This window comes from Pleurotus ostreatus (assembly GCF_014466165.1).
Source record: "Pleurotus ostreatus strain PC9 chromosome Unknown scaffold_7, whole genome shotgun sequence".
Classification (NCBI taxonomy): Eukaryota; Fungi; Basidiomycota; class Agaricomycetes; order Agaricales; family Pleurotaceae; genus Pleurotus; species Pleurotus ostreatus.
In genome coordinates, this window is record NW_023503162.1 from 1,302,356 (window position 1) to 1,315,207 (window position 12,852).

At 50.4% G+C, this 12,852-nt stretch overlaps 6 protein-coding genes across 6 annotated transcripts; 2 read left to right on the top strand and 4 right to left on the bottom strand.

Moving 5' to 3' along the window:
• Nucleotides 1-97: 97 nt before the first annotated feature.
• PC9H_009647 (uncharacterized protein) lies at nt 98-375 on the bottom strand (the record flags this gene model as incomplete). Its single annotated transcript, XM_036779145.1, has 2 exons — nt 98-233; nt 284-375. The coding sequence occupies 2 exons, from the start codon at nt 373-375 to the stop codon at nt 98-100; spliced, it is 228 nt and encodes a 75-aa protein (XP_036628534.1).
• Nucleotides 376-588: 213 nt separating this feature from the next.
• On the bottom strand, nt 589-1,113 carry RPS20 (40S ribosomal protein S20; the record flags this gene model as incomplete). Its single annotated transcript, XM_036779146.1, has 4 exons — nt 589-642; nt 693-791; nt 842-942; nt 993-1,113. The coding sequence occupies 4 exons, from the start codon at nt 1,111-1,113 to the stop codon at nt 589-591; spliced, it is 375 nt and encodes a 124-aa protein (XP_036628535.1).
• Nucleotides 1,114-1,851: 738 nt separating this feature from the next.
• PC9H_009649 (uncharacterized protein) lies at nt 1,852-3,010 on the top strand (the record flags this gene model as incomplete). The annotated part of the gene is made up of 6 exons (XM_036779147.1): nt 1,852-1,858; nt 1,914-1,979; nt 2,036-2,120; nt 2,177-2,324; nt 2,376-2,460; nt 2,511-3,010. The coding sequence occupies 6 exons, from the start codon at nt 1,852-1,854 to the stop codon at nt 3,008-3,010; spliced, it is 891 nt and encodes a 296-aa protein (XP_036628536.1).
• A 281-nt stretch (nt 3,011-3,291) lies between these two features.
• Nucleotides 3,292-7,534, bottom strand: PC9H_009650 (uncharacterized protein; the record flags this gene model as incomplete). Its single annotated transcript, XM_036779148.1, has 6 exons — nt 3,292-4,575; nt 4,626-4,792; nt 4,843-5,596; nt 5,648-6,242; nt 6,295-7,043; nt 7,271-7,534. 6 exons carry the CDS (start codon nt 7,532-7,534, stop codon nt 3,292-3,294), a joined length of 3,813 nt encoding a protein of 1,270 aa, XP_036628537.1.
• A 1,462-nt stretch (nt 7,535-8,996) lies between these two features.
• Nucleotides 8,997-10,133, top strand: PC9H_009651 (uncharacterized protein; the record flags this gene model as incomplete). The annotated part of the gene is made up of 1 exon (XM_036779149.1): nt 8,997-10,133. One exon carries the CDS (start codon nt 8,997-8,999, stop codon nt 10,131-10,133), a length of 1,137 nt encoding a protein of 378 aa, XP_036628538.1.
• A 1,235-nt stretch (nt 10,134-11,368) lies between these two features.
• On the bottom strand, nt 11,369-12,082 carry MXR1 (Peptide-methionine (S)-S-oxide reductase; the record flags this gene model as incomplete). The annotated part of the gene is made up of 4 exons (XM_036779150.1): nt 11,369-11,589; nt 11,642-11,704; nt 11,761-12,006; nt 12,073-12,082. 4 exons carry the CDS (start codon nt 12,080-12,082, stop codon nt 11,369-11,371), a joined length of 540 nt encoding a protein of 179 aa, XP_036628539.1.
• Between the last annotated feature and the right edge of the window lie 770 nt (nt 12,083-12,852).

Genomic DNA, 12,852 nt, shown 5'->3' on the forward strand with positions numbered 1-12,852 from the left:
AGAGTGAGGAGAGCAATAATAGATAAATACGGGTCCTAGAAGCGAAGCGCTATCAGTAAACGTCAATGAGTGCTCCTCAAGGGACTCACCAGTCTTATCATGTCGAACTCCTTCTAAAGTAAGCGCTGTTCACAGCGGTAGCCTGCACAACATCGAAAACAGATTCTCCTACGCCCAGAAATCGTTCCGCAACCGAGCGCATTGTTGTGTCAGATATCAGATTGGAATCAGGCCTGTGGTGCCAGAGTTCAGAAGCGTGAAATCAAGCAAGGTTGGCACTGACGCAAAGCCACTCGTTCGCCGAACGCCTGCAAGGACTGTCGAGACCAGAACTGCATCAAAGGCCAGCCCGAGTACTCTGCCAATGATGGCCATTGGGTGAAGTAAGATGTGAGTTGTGGTTGAGTCTCAAGAAGCGATGAACAACTGCCTCGGCACCCTGCCGCAGAACCGCGTTGTTTGGCCGATTGCCCCTGTCTCTGTATGTCCAGTCCAGGCCTCATTCCCTCATATCTGTCCAATAGTCATAGATAATACGCTCAAGGACAATTTATTGCACTACTAGTCGGCAATATACAACGTGGTAATTTAAGCAGAGATCGTAACTTCGACTTCGACGCCGGGCTCCAAGCTGATGCTTGTCTACATGGAACGGATGAGCCAGACGAGAGTGGAATGGCAAGGTCACGCACAATTTGCTTGACGATCTCGCTGGAGGAATGCAAGTCGATGAGGCGCTTGTGCACCTTGAGCTCATAGCGATCCCAAGTCTTAGAGCCTTCACCACAGGGCTACAGAAAGATGAACATCTCCAGGAGATCCTATATATGATGGATCTCACGGTTTTACGGGTGGTAATCTTAAGGACCTTGGTAGGAAGACGAACAGGACCCTTGACACGGAGCTGCTTGTCCTTAGCACGGTTGATGAGATCAGTGGAGACTGTAAACCAGTCAACGAAGAAAAAATCGAGTAATCTATGAGCCTCGCACATTTTTCAAGGTTCTTGACGTTGCTGCTCGTCAAAGTAATGCGAATTTTGTGGATCTTAGCGGCGGGGACTGGTGCACCCGTGGCATCGTATTCTTTATCACCCTTAGCGACGTAACTCATTTTGATGGTTTTGAGTCAGAAGGTGACTTGGACAAAGCAAATATGAGCAAGCTCGTTCAGGATTCCAGTGAATTCTGCGACATACCTAAGGCCGTTGGTAGTGAAAGTTGTGTGTACAACGAAATTTAAAGTTCAGCTGCCATAGACGCTAGCGGCGATTGCCGAAGGACATCAATCCTCTCCTATTCTTAACTCCTATTCCCCTATCCTTTGAGAAGTGAAGCTTCCTGAGTAAGTTTTGTGGACGAAAACACCCATATAATACCACCAAGTTTCTAGAAGTGTAGATTATAGTATTTACTTGTTTCCTGCGGCATATTTCGTGCCTTTGAGTAGCCCTCAAGGAATGGTATCCGAGTGTTATCCCAGTAGTGCCAGGTTTTTTTTATAGCCATTATCTGATCTATATAAATGATTAAACCTTCACAAAAATTTTATATGAGTAGATCGGACTTCATGATGGTGGCTTTGTTGGCTACGGGAGTCTCCTTCCTTTTTGCTGGGCAGTCATAAGGAGTTTATCAGGCAAAATAATGCCTGAGATCTTTGTGCAACCATATTGACAAGGAGAACCTGCGAATGCTGTCAACACATCCATCATCTCTACTTGCGTTTGTAAGTAGCGAGTTGTTCCTCCCAGTTCCTAGGGGCACATGATCGTGTAGTTATCCTTTATGGATTCGGCGCTTAATTACTACCACACCGTCATAATCAAGTTACTGGTAAGTAGATTTTGAAATGCAAGGTACGTTCGTCCCAGAAATCCATCAGGGATCGTCTAGCCGACCACAATAAATGAGGCTTTAACAAATACTACCCTCCTGACTACGATGGAGAGAAGCACAAGAGCCTCAACTCGTACAGAGGTATGTCAGTCATTCTTGCGCAGCGATGTGACGCTGACCTACTACCCGATGTCCAGGTAAACATGCACTAGGAGACAGAGCTCGGAAGATAGACCAGGGCATCCTCATCACTCGCTTTGAGCTCCCGTTCAACATATGGTGGTACGTTGTAATGTCGTACTATCGTGGCTTACACTGAAATTGTTGCGCACTTTCAGTGGGACGTGCAACAACCATATCGGCATGGGCGTCCGCTACAACGCTGAGAAGAAAAAGATAGGAAACTACTACTCGACGCCGATATACTCGTTCCGATGTAAATGCCATCTCTGTGATGGTTGGTTCGAGATACAAACAGACCCAAAGGTGCAGTCGATCATATATCGGTCACCTTCCCTGGTGCTGATGTTTCGTTAGAATACACAGTATGTCGTCACTTCAGGCGCCCGGCGTAAGGAGGAGGACTGGAATCCAGAAGAGAACGGGGGATATGCCGTGCATGGTACTAAATTATCTTGCTCCATCACTCCATCCCACTTATCGCTGCCTTAGACACCGAAGGGAGCGCCGCACCAGTTGACCCGCTCGCTGTCCTAGAAAAGACCACCGACGCGCAGAAGAACCTCACCCAAGTCCAAATCCCTCGTCTTGAAGGCCTACAGAACGTCTCTGAACAATATAACTCCGATCCATACACTCTTTCTCGGAAAGTCCGGAAACGGTTTCGTGAGGTGAAGAAGGCTGCATTGGAAAAGGAGGCCGCGGATGATTCTCTCAAAGGGCGTTATGGGCTGCCAGAGACGCTGAAGTTGTTGGACGAGGCTGAAGATGATGCAATACATGCGAAAGAAGAATGGAAGCAAGCGCGCAAAGAATTAGCGGAAGAGGCATCGAGCAAACGCCGAAGGCTGGTTTTAACCTCCGTGTCTCGGCCTACTCCTTCGTTGCCATCGTCTTCGTCTCGTGTTTCCACAACATCTGGCACTGACGCGGTGTCCGCCCTACGAGCGCGTGTGCTAGGGAATACAGCTCGGCGAGGTCGGCAACGCTAACCTTCCGGCTCCCAGCAGTCTCATTCTACAAGTCTCATTCTATAATGCGAATATATCCGCTTTACAGTTGGACAAGAAATCGATAGCAAGTGGAACAACAGGTAATAGGAATACAGAGCAGACGTAACCAAAAGTAATGGTAGTAGTATGACAACACGAGGGATAAAACAATCGGGATATCTCCAGAAGTTAACCGTAAACTAAAATAAAGCAGCGAGAGATGAAATTATTGATGGAGGAGACATACGAAACAAATAAACAACAAAAAGATGAATGACCCGCTAGGACAAAAGTGCCCATGAAGAATCTATGGTAGCCATAGGACCGTCCCATTTCCAGTCATTGTTAGAATGATAGAATGACGATTCACCACCATCAATCTCCTTCCACATACCAAGCCTCAATGAATCCGAACCGTCCTCCGTCTTGACCTCCGTCTTCACGTCCGGTCCTAACGTCGGGTGACCTGCTTCACTCTCGGCGTTTGATGCAGGACTGGGGTTGGTTGACGAAGAGAGTATTAGATCTGGAGTTGCTGCTTTCGAGCCGGCATCGTCTTCATCATTCGCAAAGGATGAAAAATTGAAAAACTCTTCCAGATCGTTGTTATCCCCAGAAACTGGCGCTTCGGAAGAGAGTTGGAAGGTGTCTATGGCGCCTATGGATGAGTCCACGTCTGACGCTCCACCATATCCCTTCAATATCTCATCGAGGGACTCGGCAATGTTTGTATTGATAGAAGACTGCCCCTCGCCGGCCAATTTGATCAGCTCAGCCATCTTCTCCATGAAAGCGCTTGCATCCTCCGGAGTCTTGATGCTGTCGATCGCCTGTTTCTCAGCATCTCCTTCCATGAGAATACCATCCTTCGAGTCCCACTCGGTCTTGATGCGTTTAGGGGGTGACGCTCCATTAGCTACGTTGGTACTAGGTCCCGCTATGGCTGAGGTACCCGAAGTCTGAGGGGTGGTTGATGCAATGTTGCTGGTTTCATCTTCCCTGGCACGCTTGACGCCTGCTGTCGCTGAGGGAGGCCGTGGGGGATCGGCTGGCGGTATTGTCGGCGCCGTTCCCACCTTGGATGGCCTGCGTTGTTTAGGTGGAGGGGGTTTCGTCTTCTGCAGTTTCGTTTTCGGTGACTTAGGCGTTGGAGGTGAAGTGGCAGAGGCCATGGGAGAGCTGGCGCTGGGGCCTGGTGTTGACACAGTAGCGGCAGGAGGAGTGGGGGCGGACATGGCGGATGTATTAGGACTGGATTGGATGGCAGTTTTGGGCTTCGCTGGTGGCGGGCGTGTTGGCCCAGTGGGTCGATTCTGGGGAGGATTTGATACAGAGAGAAGGCTCGATTGGGGATGAGATGGGCCCGGAGGGGGGCCACTATTAGGGCCACCTTGAGCGTTGGCCGCTGCTGCTTGCTGGTTCTTGACCAAGTTGGTCAGCGCTACCTGGAATATCTCCTTCGCCCTCGCAAGTTCCCCGGCCATAGATCGCAAGTTCTCTAGGCTGATCACAAACCTGGGTTGATTGGAGGAAAGAAGACTACGCTGCGTTTGAATGGAGTAATTCTGTAGCAAAGTTAACAGGCATATCCTTGCTTGCATCGCGTGTCACTCACAATAGCGACCAGCTCTTTCAGCATCTCGTCATTAGTGAGCAAGACATAAAACATTGGCAGCTTGGCGTCGAGTTCCTGCGAAGCATGGAAGACTTGCTCTATTAATTGGTTGTATTCCATTCGCTGATCCGGAGAAACGATAGCAGTTGCCGAGCGCAGTGGTTCCACTAGAATTATGTTAATAAAATTAGTAAGGAACAAATGTCATATAACGTACGCTGTTGAGGGATATTCGTCTTCAACTGCTGGATTATCTTCATCGCAGCTTGCGTAAGTTGTGGTTCACTTCGCATTAGCGATGAGATGATAGCACTAGCTGGATTCTGCATTGGCCCTCTAGCGGGAGGAGGGCCTCCAAACGGTGGCGCTAGATTGTGCTGGGGTACTGAGCCAGCCGGATTCTGCGCGCCTCCGTTACTGTCCTTCACCACACCGGGGGAAAGGCCACCTTGACCAGGCTGCGTACCGGGTCTGAACTGTCCTCGAAAGCGATCCTGATCCAAAGCATTGCGTTGCAAGGTTGCGCGATTCTGTTCCACAAATTGAATCACACGCTCGTGTACACCCTGTGCACGCAGCTCTGCTGCAGATCTGCTTGCATACTGCACCATCATTTGCATATGCTGTGGAGTGAGCGAAGGCCGTTGCTGAGGATTCATCGAGCCAATGTTCATCGCGCCCCCCACTCCACCCTCAGGACCGCCAGGACCAGCAGGAGGTCCACTGTTAGGGTGACCGTTACCCTGGTTCTGATTCTGGTTCAGTTGGTTCTGCTGGATCATCTGCTTTTTCTTCTGCTCTATGACTGATTGTATGTAGAGCATGTCGAACGCAGCCAGATACTCCTTGTAGACGTGCGCTAGTTGCCCTGCGACGCCCGGTCCACTCTTGGCGGGTTCTGTGTCAGACGCAGGGAACGAGACGAACCCCATACGAGCACCGATGACAGCCCAAAGGTCCTTCTGATTAACCTGCATTGTTGCGTTGAGTAGGAGGAAGGGAAATCACTAGGACAAGCTCACCTTTCCTACGCCGCCCTCCAACAAGACTTGTCGGTGGAGCATGTGCAGGTCGATGGTTCTTCCATCAACAGAGAGCATACGCAGATCATGATTGACGTTCCTGCTCTTGCAAAAGTTGCCGTAAGTCTCGTCAAAACGGGGTTTCTGCAATGGTGGTGGTAAAGTGACCATGCCGCCCTGAAGACTGTGCTGGGGTGCGCCTCCGCCGTTTGTGGCCAATGGTAATGAAGAGTTGGCACTGGAAGGAGTTCCACCGTTTGCAGGGCCAAAGCCGAACGGTTGATTCATTGAGGGAGGAGGGGATGTTTGGCCATTCACGCCGAATTGAGCCCCTAGATGATGTTGCTGTTCTCTATGCATTTGTTCCCGCTGTTGTTGTGTGGGAGTTGGTCCTGAACGTGGAGGTACCCCGTTGATCATGTGATTCGCCTGAGGATGGAGTTGGGCGGGACTCTGTATCGAGTGCATGGAAGGGCCTCCCATAGAGCCATTCTGGGAATGTTGACCTTGCGACGGCCCAAATGATGGCCCGCCCGTTTGGTTCGTCCAGCCAGATGTCTGACCCGTTGGGTGTCCGGGGAAAGGTGCACCACCACTGTAAAGGATCATTACAAAGTCGCACGATGCTAGAAACCATCGGTGCTTACCCTACTGGAAATTGAGGTGCTTGTAACGCCGCATTCAGCTTCGCAAAGTACTCTCTCTTCCCTTTGAGATCGTTCTGCAACACAGTCATCTTCTGCATAAACGTGGCCTCGGGTAGCGACCCTCGACTAGCGCTGAGCTGCATGATAGACTGCTCGGCGGTACTGATCAGCACTCTCAGTTGATTCGACCGTTCCCTCATTTCTGTCGGAGTCATCATGCGACGAGCGGGTAAGGTGGTTGCGGCTTGGGGACCATCACGGTTGGGTGGCATGTTAGGGGAATTGGAAACTCCAGGCGGCGGTTGAGGAGACGCATGAGACGGGGATCGACGAACAGCATCAGGGGTCGGCATGCGTGGGGGATTGAAGGAATCCGTAGTGCCATTACCTTGCATCTGCTCCCTCTGTTGGTGATGTTGGGCTTGTTCGCGTTGCATCGCCTGCAGTTGCGCCATCCTGGCTAAATTGTTAATAGGGCCATTCTGGTTCTGTTGGTTCTGCGCCATAGCCATCAAGTCCAACTGCCTCGCCTGCAACGCTTGAATCGCCATATTTCGGTTTGCCATTCCAAGCGCCATGTTGGGAAACCCGGGGGGCATGTTAGGTTGGCTGTTCGGTTGATCGTGAAACGTCGGCTGATGCTGAGGACCACCGCCCAGAGGATTGACGCCGAGAGTGAACTGTTGTTGCTGTTGTTGCTGCTGAGGGTTATGCTGATTGAAGGTGCGATTGCGAAGAAGTTCAGCCATCTGGCAGACGATTATAATTAGCAAAGTTACACCCCCGAAAACGTAATAAGGCAAGAAGGCGAGATAACAGTCGTCAATACAACGATAATCGGTGGACGAAAGTGCGGCGGGCGAAATCGAAGCGCAACGCGAATATTGGGCGATGTCACATACGTGAGAACACGCAACGGACAGGAAGGGAGTCTCTGAGACAAGTCCTCTGGCAACATAATCTGAGCTCAACGCACCTGCTGACTAGCCTCCCCCCCAGGAGCCAAGTTTCGGAACTGAGGGAACTGCTGCATCTGTTGCCACAATCTCGCATTATCCTGCATCGACATAGAACCTGGCTGTCCCTGCTGAAGATCCTGCATCTGATGCAGCTGTTGTTGTTGAGCCTGCGATAGCTGATTCTGCTGATTCGCTTGCGCTTGCTGCTGACTATGCTGCTGCAGCATCGAGGGATTGAAATTTTGGGTGAGAGGATAGGACGGGGGGCCTCGATCTGCCATTGAAGACCACCTGATATGACCAGAGGTGTTGAACGTACTTGGCCAGCAACAGCAGGGATGCTGTTGGAATTACGTTCGACGGGGAGGAGGGGATTGAGGAAGGGCGGAGGAAGGGGAGGTGATGGTGGTGGGAGCGAGAGAACACTCGCACAACTCCTTGCCTCTGCCACCAGCGATGATTATGTAATTTGCCAGATGAGGCATTTTAAATGCTAACTCTGATTTGGTCTTCCTTCTCCGGTCATACTTCGGTCACCATGACCTCTCACTGTTCAGATATACTATACCGCCTGCTGGCGTCTTGTTCTGCTCGCTGCTAACATCGTTCTCGGCAGCCAACAGCCAATATCGCCCCCAGTATGTAGACCGGCCCACACGGCTAGACCTTATGGAGCTCTTGTTGCACCCCATATAGACTACCATTTCATCTATGATGAAACATATTTTGTCCAATTACTGACTGTTACCGAACGAAGCATCCTTCGATACCGCATCGACATACACGGCAGACGTCGCCTCATAAGCGCTTGGTCTTTGCTTGCAGCCATCGTTACCGCTGGCAAGGGTAACAATGCAATCAACTGACCTCCCCGTGAGTATTCTACACGACAACACTGACACATTTGACCCCAAGCACGCTCGATATTCTGAATTGTCGGCGCAAGTGTTTTGCGAAATCTCCACAGCCGAAGGCAATGTCTGCACTGGTTCTTAGTCCCGGCTCAGTTATAAATGGATCGCCCTCCCCTGAGCGCTGGGTACCGGTCGCCCTCCATCCTTGCGCCACGGCTAAAGCCCACCCAGTATACGAATTGTATACGAATTGTCTGGTACGAGCGGGCGTATTAACCCCTCGGGAAGGACTTACCCTGCCTTCGCTTCTTCTGGAGAGGTTTACATAGCCGTGCCGACGGTTGCGCTTGATACTGGCGCACCCACTTCGATCTGACCGGAAACCTGCTAGACATAAATGGAGATTAGAGACAGGAGCACCTGCGGGACGCCTAGGCTAAGTCGCCGGTCAGATCTTCAGAGAGAGTGTTTGTGCGACCTTTCCAGGTCTCATGCCGTCAGTCATTGGGGATACTGGAGGAAAGCCAGCACCGGCCGCGGCCACAGTGCGGCAAGAAGCATGGGTAGCATGCATGCATAGCGAAAATATGAGAGGCTTTGGCCTGATACAATGTACTCGAATCCGGTAGGGTGATAGCCTCGAAGATTGGAACATCGAACGTTTAAATTCTGAAGATCTGACCATGGTCCTCTGTCTTCCTTGAAACGTTCCCAGAGTGCTTTGTTGAACGTGACTATCAATTTCCATAAATGGGAATCTTAGCGTGACACGTTCCCAGAACAGGGCCGCTGCCAGGAGGCGGATGGTCTCACTCTCCGTCGCCCATATCAACAACGAAGCATCGACCACAACGGCGCCCGCGACTGCAGCAAACCTGCTTCACAGACGATGAAATACATTGAATACTCCTCACTCACCCGTCTCGCGCAGGCGCTGACACACGAGGGCCCCGAATGCTCGGTCCATACTCGTATCGAGGCTTACAGCTGCAAGAACATCAAACGCGACAAGAAGCTCTTCAAAACCCTCGAGCATGCCTACAAAGACGAAATATCAAACTCACCTCCTCTTCCTTCGTGGCTCGCTCTCGACCATGAGGCTGAAATGACGCCCTTTGGCCCAATGAACAAACACTCCTCAAGAAAGACACTTTACCTCCTGATAGCAACCCTAAACATCGCCTTCCCAGACCACGAATTCTCTGATGTCAAACCTGGTCATTTCAGCAAAGAGGAGAGCGGGGCGAGTGTGCTGAACTCGCTGAGTAACACTCTAATATCGCCGCATAGAGCAGGAATGAACGCACCAAGAACTTACTCTTCTTACCCACCCACTTCCTCCGATTTCTTTCCATCTTCGGTACCCAGTGCCTCCTCGTCACCGTATAATTCCATCATCCCACAAAGCCCCTTTGCCCCACCCCCAATAGTGTCTGGAACCCACCCGACATTGTACCGAATGCTTGATGAAGTCATTGGTCTTGCAGATTGCGAGGTCTTCTCGTATGCCCCAGAAATAGAAGCAGATCCGCATGCGAACGACTATTCTGATGATGAAGATGATGCCGCCTCAATTGGCGACGAGGACTCTTCAAGTGACCTCGACGACGAAGCGCCCTTTGAATTCGACGACTATGACGTCGACGAGGTCAAACCACACCGTAGCAGTAGCAGTAGCCCCTCGAGTTCTATCCTTCGACAATCTACCCGGGCGTCGCTCGATGAGAGCTTCCCCCGGCATTCGCCAATGTCTTCGTTCCCTCAGATCAGACTGAAGCGCAGAGGGGCTCTGCTCTGGTCATCTCATTGGTTCTTCCTGAACCGGAAACTCAAGCGAATTATATTTATTTCCGTCTGGGCGCGGTCCAGGGGGGCTGGCAGATCTTGGATGAGCGATGAGGATGGGCTTGAAGCTCCACTTTCAATAAACTTTGACGAGGACAGGGCGTTGAGTAATGAGAGATTCGTCGGATGGGACGGAGCGGCTGGCCTTGGCGCGAGAGCGATGGGTCTGGCCTCTGCCTGATTTCAATATGCATATCACGCTGGTAAGTCCAGACTGCCACTCCCAATCTTTACCGGCACTCACCGCGTATGGTTGCAGTCCTTCATTTTACTTCTTACCTCCCCTGGGCCACAATCGACGTCATGTTGTTTTGACTCCTCCTTTGAACAGATTTCATTTTCCCTTGTATTTGTACCAGCTGCACCGATGGGTACATGTGTACTGCTAGCTAGTTAGTTACTTGTTTAGTGTTGAGAGCGGTTGACGCACCATTATGCCTACCTAATAACCTTTCTTCCATCTACATACTTTTGGCCTCTTGATACCCTTGACGCTTCTACCCCGAGGTAGTGCTTGAAGTCTCGGATAACGAGCGCTGTTACGCCACGCATTTCTTGCTCAGGAAATGTTAGATGGGCGATATCGACCAAATGGGTGGAGGTAGAGCACGGCGATGGCAAAGATGGTCGCACTGTCAAAGCTACTTGATCAAATTGTGCATTTTCTAGGGAAATATCCACAAGGCCAAAGACCCACCTCATGACATCAAACCCTGCAAAAACCATTTCCCTTTCGCAACGAGCGTTAGGCATCGTAAAACATCGCAGAGGAATTCACGATAGCTGATACATGCTGTGGATGAGAAGATCGCCACTCTGTTGCGGGGCGAAGAAAGAAAGCTTGAGAGGGAAGTTGTGCCAAGTTCAAAGGAATCAAAATATTTCGAAAGTGACTCAAGTGGCGATCGATGGGGCGTCGCTCACTTTGGAAACTCTGATCGGGGTTATCTGATTGGCTCTGTTTGCTAGACTCGCCTCGATATCGCACATTCATGTGATCGTGAGAAAACTATGGCGAAGATTTAAAGCCGCCATTTCTGCTCTATTTTTCTTCATCCTTCCACGATCAAAAACGCCAATGATGACAATTGGTGGTGCAGCGAGTTGAGCACGACCCGCCTTAGGGCTGTGGCCGGCGTTGACATCGTCCGTTCGGCACCAACTACCTTGTTACTTTAAAGGGACGGGCTTTTTGGATCTGATGGCGTCTTTTGGTCGTGGAATTAGTCGTACTTTTGATCTTTGTAATGTTCTTCTACGCTAAATTGATTTTTGGTTACCATCTTGACACTATGACTAAGTTTGTAAAGCGCACTGGTTGGATACCGTCAATCGATTCGTCTGTCTGTGGCATCATTTTCTGAAATGTTACAACAACTTCAAGATACAAATAAGATAAAATATCCATAGCTTCCTTCACCAGTGAAGACGGTGCGTCGGGCATTGATATCCACTCGGATTCTTGAACAGGTAGAGCTGGTGATAGTCCTCAGCGTCCCACCATTCGCCAGCAGCAGTGATTTCGGTAACGATCTTCTTTCCCCGGGGCGTGAAATGCTTGGCTTGCACCTCGGTCGTAACTCGCTGCGCTATCTCCGCTTGCTCTGGAGAGTGAGTGTAGATTGCAGACCGATATTCTATCAAGCCACGGCCGTCAGAGGCGTAATGGCTTAAAAGAACTGTACGCACGAGTGCCGGTGTCACCTCCTTGGCGATTCTCAGTCGTCGGATCATGGGTGCGATAAAAGAACTCTGGTCGCAGCTGGTCGGATACAAAGACAAATTGAATAATGACTATGAACACTCACCCACAAGCTGGGCATATGTGACCTTTGAAGGATCAAACTCGATCTTCACCGCCTCAGCATGATCTGTCGCCCCAGTGCACACCGTCTTGTAATCCGGGTTCTTGACAAGCGGGTTTCCGCCGGTGTACCCAACGCTGGTTTTCAAGATCCCTTTGTTCTGGGAAGGTGGGTAATGCTTCAAGAAGATGTGCTCTACGCCCCAGAAGCACCCCGCTGCGAAGGTAGCAATCTCAGACGCTGCATTAGCTATTCAGTGGGTGCATTAGTCCACCCTTCAGGGCGAGAATCACAGGATCGCCTAAAGCAACGCACCATTCGACATGGTTGTACGATACGACGCTGGGTCAATCTTGCGAGGTCCAGAGACGAAAATGGACTTTATGCGACCTAGCATAATGCTATCAGCAATCCGAGGGGTTCGTGAGGGGAGATGGGGTGGTAGAGCACTGACGGTCAGACAACCGACAAGCTAATTTTCAATATGGACCTGAGTGGAACCTAGTGTCGATCTATTTACTCGTGTTTGCACCGTTTCTAAGGAGAGCACGATCGGTATTTACTCAGGTTGCCGGACCGACGCTCTACTCAAATATCGAACTTGGGTGTAAATTCTGATACTCATTTACTCGGCATACAAACATGACAAGAAGCTGTAGAAGGGGGTCACCAGAGAGTCGAACGTGAACAATCTAATGCTCTGAAACTGGGCAATGTTTATCGCATGCATTTGCAGGCGGCCCTTGTCGACATGATGACATGTGTTCGCTTCCGAGACTGTTTTGCAGCGCTTACTCACTGTCATTTACGCAGATTTAACATGAATGATAAATGAATGTCTGCCAGCGGCGCTGACCGAAATGAAAGCAACGTGTGCTTCCAAGTAGAACCCCAAGCGAGAGACGAACATACGTACTTACACAGGAAAATAATCGTCTCTGGTAAGCCGGAGACAGGCTCAGGCCCTGGGCCGGGACCGAGTCCAGGACAATACTTACCTACTCCTTATTTTGCCGCTGGCATTCATTGCGATCAATAATGCGACGGTCGCAGAGAAACAAACTCTTTCATGATGTAAAGCAAAGGATAAATAGT